A 6818-nucleotide genomic window follows, 5' to 3' on the forward strand; every position below is an offset into this window, starting at 1 on the left:
TAACTTATGAAGATATAATGATATCAACATTGCGTATAAATTAGATAACTAACGAAAGATGAAATGTTTGAAATCTAGAAGCTTCTCTGTTTTTAAATATATGACGTTTAAAATGGGCTGTAATCATCTTATTTATAATGGAGAGACTACTTAGAACACGATGAGTTGAATCATTTTAATTTTATGGTGTACCTGACAAAAATGTGCTCTTGTAAATAGTAGCGGTGAACTGGTAGTCTGGGTGGCAAATTTTTTAGGGCATCTGTGATGGCAAACTGCCAAAGTGGCAATGGGACGGGACGCCGCATTATCATCAACAGTATTTGTCATGGTCATGTCAAATAAAAACTTACCTCCCTGAACTTTGGGACGACCCACTTCCCATTGCTCGATCGTTACTCGTTAGTGACCGAACTGGTGAAGATGTTTGAGAGTGATTTGGACCTTCATTTTAAATTCTTTGACTGACAGGATTCAGAATACTCACACTATCTTTTTGAATCTTTTTTGGAGTGGATATATGTGGTTGAGCCAAAGGCAGATAGATCACATTAGCCTCTCGTAGTGTTCTCAGTTCAAGCTTTTCAGTTCCGAACAAACATCCAATCGATTCAGACACACACTACTCATTTACTGCCTGCACACGTATTTGCAAAGTGCGAAGAGTACCATAACAACTGAATTCGAGAAGCACAAACAGAGTTTAAGGAAGAGCTGAATTATATTACAGTTACTGAGGCTCTTTCATGTTTTCCATCACTCAAAGCAAATGGCATCCATAGATAATAACCGGAAGCTGCCTGCCTGCCTCTAATCTCTACATTACTCAAGGCATCAATGACGGAAATAATTTACCAACAAGAGAAAAGAAGAAACTAAACCATAGCATGCTAATGCCGCATAATAGAGGGCTGGGGCGCGCATAGAGAAACAAAGAAATTCGAAAAGAGGTGCATATTGTACATTGCATCAACGAACAAAGGCCGTATCCGAGCCTCATACTTTCAGAGATGCAGATCGTCTCATGGAGCGAGGGAAGCACCGAAGAAGGCTCTGATGGTGATGGTGGTGGTGATGGTGGTGGTGATGATGATGATGGCTGTGGTGCGGTGGAGGTGGTATGTATGACAAGAAGAATGATGGGTCGTCGTCAAGGGCTTCTTTGTAGCTCTCAAGGATCGCAACTATGTCGTCAAACTGAGGTCTTTTGTCCGGGTTGGTCGCCCAGCATTGCATTATCAGGTGGCTTATTGCCACAGGGCATGAAGCAGGCAGTGGTGGCCTAGCATTCTGCACAAGGTTTATCAGTTAGAAGATGAATTTCAATGTTTCTGCAAACGATTTTCCACATGGATACATAAACACATGAAGATAAACAATGTGGTGGTGTATCAATAACCATACCTTTAGTGCAACAGCAACAGCAGCCTGCTCAGGAGTCATGTCACTGAACGGAACCAGAGAAGTCAAAATCTCCCACATGACGATTCCGAAGCTGTACACATCAACTTTCCTAGTATGATGTTTCTCTTTGATCATTTCTGGAGCCATCCACCTGTAGGTTCCTGTAAACCCCTTGCCACTTCCACACTGTGATTCCAAGCATGAAATCCCAAAATCTGCCACTTTAACAGACATATCTTCTCCCAGAAGTATATTCTCTGATTTCAGGTCTCTATGAAGTATACCCTGAGAGTGGAGGTAGCTCATCCCTCGAGCAATATCTAAAGATAATTTCAGCACTAATTCGATGGGAACTGAATGAGGCTCCTGCTGATGCAGATATTTACGAAGGGAGCCCCCTGCCATGTACTCGGTGATGATACAGAATACTGGTGGCTTCTTGCATGCTGCAACAAACTGGAAAAAAAACACTAAGATATTAGACAGAACTGCATATCCAATAGAGTTTTAACAAAATGAGCTCACATAATTGACTAAAGGTGCAATATAGGACAGATCATGAAACAAATGATGTTTAAGTGATCATATGCAGCATGCCACTCAAGTTCACATAAGCTAATGTATTTTCATGATAGGTTCATTGAAAAAGAACTTGAAGAGATTAGCCAGCCATTGGAGAACATGGAATTGCAAGTTTGCAACTTGCATCGATATATCATTTGAATTCTCAAGCTTACTCAAATATGTAGGCTTCATAAAGCAAACCTTTTCCCATGTGACTTGTGGGGTCAAGTGAACAAGGCAGGCACTTTGTAAAGTGAAAAGTTAGACTGATGCTTATTTGTACATGAACTATCACTCTCTGTGTCAATTCACCCTTATTTATTGCTAGCAAGATACACTTTTCTCTACAAGCGCAAACAACTAAGCTTGGATGTTAATGTTATCCATGGTCCACCTCCTATATAATGAAAGACACCATCGTTTCAATAACTTGCCAACCAAGCATCTAATGGCATCACCTATGGTGCAGTAAATAGCATGATTGATCAAGCAAGGACAACAATCTCAATATAACCATTGGCCCATGGATCTCTTTACCCAACATCCATCACACTGAAGCCAATACACATCCTACCAGTAAAATGGTACCCCTAGATAGCGATTGAACTAATCAAATTAATCTAAATAATTAGACATTTTTTGCAACACAATTGTGCACAAATATTCAGATATTCCACCATCGACATAAGAGATTTCACAGAGTACCTTCAAACAACAGCTAAATCAAAGTTTTTTTGTCAATCAACTTCTATAGTTGAAGCAGGGTTTATGGAGTTTCCGATGTACTTAACTTTTACGTGAACTGATGCAAGGTTCCACTAAATAGCAGTACAGATAGTGCCAGAAAACATTCTGAAAACAAACTGACATCATTTGACAGAAGTGCTATTACCAACTAACAGCACTGCTTATGGATAGAAGGGGTTGATTATAAAAGATGACAAAGGACACACAGTAGGGAAGATTTGTATTTACTGAACAATTCTACGGTCAAATTTTACGTATTTGTCAATAATTTCACTATCCCGAATATCAATTTCATACTGTTCCATAGAAAAAGTTATCTCCATTTGACAGGTCACTGTGTAGGTAAGCACAAATGGCCTCACACCAGAGGTATCTTATATTTGCCTCCATCCCTCCACCAATCCAAGCACAGCATAAAGGGTTTAACTTTAATGTGAAGATCAGTTAGCCTAACAACTCCTACAGCCTGCTGCACGGATTGGATCAACAAAGGAACAATGACGTGGGACATGCAATTTAGACTGAAAAACATGTTCAGACGAGTAATAGTTCAGCATGTTGTAGAGACAACAACCAACCAAACCAAAAGGCAAAAACTCAGCAAGCATCTTCATATACTAACTTTTTCTCCCTTTTTTCTGTTCGCATAATTCAGTTTCCAAACAAAGTGTTTTTACATAGAGAGCTCATGAGGACCATGCAGTGGGTGGGAAGCAGAAACTCCACTAGAAATGAACATATGGGACCAGGATACATCACAGGCGATGAATTTAGTTTCAGCTGAACGAATGCACAAAAATAGTTCCATGCCTCAGATTCAGAGTCCCCACCAGATTCCACTTTTCCCAGGACAGAGTTTGTCACACTAGCGGCAAAGGCAAAGAGACATGACCCAAAATTGCTGGTTATCTGGCACTCAACTAAATCCATGACGACTCTTCTCTATCAAATACATGCCGGGCAGCAAAGCTGTCGGCGGGTTTAAAAATAATCCATGAGACCATGACAAGAATAATTGTGCGGTAAAAGTTAAAGAGAATGATTTTAAATTTAGAAAAGTGAAAAAAAAACACAGAAATAAGTTCGTACCGAGATGATGTTGGGGTGGTGGAGGCGGAGGAGGAGCGCGACCTCGGAGGCGAACTGGCGCTCGAGCTCGGTGGCAAGCGCAGCGTCCTCCTCTGGCTGGCTGACCATCTTGATGGCCACCTCACGGCCGGAGTACCTGCCGGAGTAAACGCGGCTGTGGCGGCCTGAGGCGAACTTGCCCCGGATCTCCAGCTTGGACAGGTCGGCGCTCCAGAGCTCCTCGCCGCCGCCGCGGATCCTGGCGCCCGGCGGAGCTATCAGGTACTTGGACCACGACACCGCCTTCTTGTACTCGCCCAGCGACAGCCGCCGCTCCAGCCGCTTCCCCGGCCCGCAACCATTCCCGCCGCCGCTGCTCTGCTTGAAGCACTGCAGACTCTTCATCTCCCCCCAAGCGACCGCAGCTTCGTCGGGGTGCGAACGGCGCGGAGAGTTTGGATGGATCTTTGAAGCAATGCGAACGAACCGAAACGTCTGTGAAGACGAACCGGCTTCCTGGAGACTGGTGAACAGAAATCTCGCACGTCGGAAAAGCTTCTTAAAATCCAAACTTTACTGCAGGAAGAGTCGGATTCGGGCTGAAAAAAGATTGGATTTTCGATAGAGCAGGGATTTTGGGGCGATCTGCGGCGCCTACATTTCTCTCACTGGCTGGAGTCGAACTCGCTGAGGGCGGCAGGAGATCGAGAGATTCAATCCCGAAAGATGATTACGCATGGGACTGGAAACGGACGGAGGAGAAGATGCAAGGCAGATCGTTGCAATTGAGGAGGGGGCAGAGGGAGAGTGATGGGTTTGGAGTTTTGGGGGAGAGAGAGAATAACATGCGATGCAATTTAGCGAGTTTTGTTGAGAGAGAGAGAGCTAGAGAAAGAAGATGGAACAGAGAGAGAGAGACAGTGACCCTCAGCTGCGGCTGAATTGCCGTACGGCCACTACCGTAGGGAGGAGATGAATCATTATCCTGTGACGGTTTCTCCTTGGGGCAGCCATTAGACACAGAGCTGTTTTTGGTGGCAGTTAAAATTAGAGATGGCAAAGGATTCTAAATTTTAACCTAGAAGTCGGATATAAAAAGATGAGACTCTAATTTTATTCAATTTTAAGATAAATATATATAAAGATCAGTTGAATTGTGAGGAGAGTCCTAAGATCATGATCTATTACCACCCGTAGTTACAACTTAGGATGGATATCTGACGAATAAACACAAGATCTTTTTGCGCCAATTTGACAACCATGGATATCTAAAAGAAGAAAAATGCATCTCTTCTCACACTTTAATTAAAAGATACCGTTGCTCTATTTGCTTGAAGTTTATAGTCCCACTTGAAATTACGAGGCCGTCGGCAAAACTCACTAAAAATATCTACGTGAATTCAGTAAAAACATATGAGTAAAACCATGAGGGCTGAGGAATTCGAACTAGCTTTTGGTTGGTTGAGAGTGTAGTTGTACACCAATGCAAGATCATCCAGGTTCAAATTCTTAGTAAGTAATTTTAGGTGCTTATGTTTCTTTTTAGTACAAATCCACCACGTTCTTTTTAGGCTAATTTTTTTTCTAAAACCATACGTGCTAAACTGACTCCAAGGGTGAACTTTTAGCCAGCTCCATCCAGCAATAATAATTCGACATCTGTTATTTAACCTCCTCCATGGAAGCTTTCCTTCTTCTTCTTCTTCTTTTTATTTTGAAAGGTGGAAGCTCCTCCAACGCAAAAAGAATGCAGGTACCATGAAAGCAACAAATATTTCCACATCGTTCAAATCATAGTCATCGAGCAACAAGGCAACATGGTAGGCCCGCACAAAATGTGGCTATTTGATTCCTTAAGTAGTGTAATTCCATTACCTAGTATTTCTTCATGCGGATTAGCAGGCACTTAGAAACTGGTTCCAACCTGACTGCTCTAACAGTGTAAAAAGGACTTGGTTTCATCGTCCGACGGCTACGTGAAAGGGACGCCCTGTTATGTGCTCCCCTTTTTCTATGTCATTCCGAAAGCGAGCCACGCAAGAAGACAGTTAGAAGCAAAGTAGAAGAAACAAGTCCCTTTTTATGACAGGATCATCCAATCATCAAAAAGCATTCATTATCGCAAATAATATCATTATTCCAAATAAATAGATATAAATCTGTTTGGTAAGAGTAAAACATAAAGTAGACGTCGGCTACTCTCTTCGTTCTAAATTACAGGTCGTTTTGACAAATGTAGATATAAAGATTTTGCTATATATCTATATATATATAATTGTGTGTAGATACATAGCAAAATTTATATATCTATATTTGCCAAAACGATGTGCAATTTGGAACGGAAGAGTATGAATTAAGACGAAGAGCGCATGCATATAGGCATCTACTTTGCCATTGCTGGATTTCCGATTTTCTGATGATTGATCTCCGCATTTCTTTTTGCGGCTCTAATTTTATTTGGAAAAAAAAAGGCAGGCATCCATGACTTCCTATATTGCCCCTGCCAAATCTCATTCGGCCAGTCCTCACTGGCAGCAGGTAGGGTTGCAGCTGTCCGGTAGCTAGCTCCTAAAACCGAGTGCCACATGCTGATGGCATGGCATGGCATGGCATGGATGACGCCGACAGTGGCGCCCGGAGCCCGGAGGTGCTGTGGTTACATCACACGCCTGCTGAGGAGAACAATTTCTGCTAAGCCATTTTTACGGTAATTTCGGCCAATACTAAGCATGTGCCCATTGGAATATAAAACCGCAGATTTTTCACATTCTTCGGTTTGAATTTCTGAATTTATGACTAATTCTTCTTTAAATGGTCGATGTTCATAGGTCATCATCATCTTGTCTGTATTGTGTTTTCTAAAAAAAAGGCAGATCGAGCACGACCGGTACGACCGTATGAACTGTTGCAGGAATCGAAATCTTATGTCTGGGGGTATTTAGAGATCCTAACTAGTTTCAGTTACATCGGATATTTGATATTATTAAATATAGATTAATTATAAAATTAATTGTATAAATGGAGACTAATTCTTT

General features: G+C 41.9%; 1 protein-coding gene across 1 annotated transcript; it reads right to left on the minus strand.

Annotated features, from left to right (window-relative positions):
* Positions 1-682: 682 nt before the first annotated feature.
* LOC112891716 (serine/threonine-protein kinase HT1-like) lies at positions 683-4668 on the minus strand. Its single transcript, XM_025958652.1, has 3 exons — positions 3805-4668; positions 1405-1860; positions 683-1290 (listed from the first exon to the last, which is right to left on the minus strand). The coding sequence occupies exons 1-3, from the start codon at positions 4186-4188 to the stop codon at positions 997-999; spliced, it is 1134 nt and encodes a 377-aa protein (XP_025814437.1). The 5' UTR covers positions 4189-4668; the 3' UTR covers positions 683-996.
* Positions 4669-6818: the final 2150 nt, after the last annotated feature.

The sequence above is a fragment of the Panicum hallii genome, chromosome 5 (assembly GCF_002211085.1).
Source record: "Panicum hallii strain FIL2 chromosome 5, PHallii_v3.1, whole genome shotgun sequence".
Classification (NCBI taxonomy): Eukaryota; Viridiplantae; Streptophyta; class Magnoliopsida; order Poales; family Poaceae; genus Panicum; species Panicum hallii.

Excerpts from the sequence above, each read along its gene's own strand:
- LOC112891716 (XM_025958652.1), bottom strand. The coding sequence starts at position 4,188 with ATGAAGAGTCTGCAGTGCTTCAAGCAGAGCAGCGGCGGCGGGAATGGT. Across the intron at positions 1,861-3,804 it reads ACCACCCCAACATCATCTCG|TTTGTTGCAGCATGCAAGAA; the intron begins GTACGAACTTAT and ends TTTTTTTTCCAG. Across the intron at positions 1,291-1,404 it reads CTGTTGCTGTTGCACTAAAG|AATGCTAGGCCACCACTGCC; the intron begins GTATGGTTATTG and ends AACCTTGTGCAG.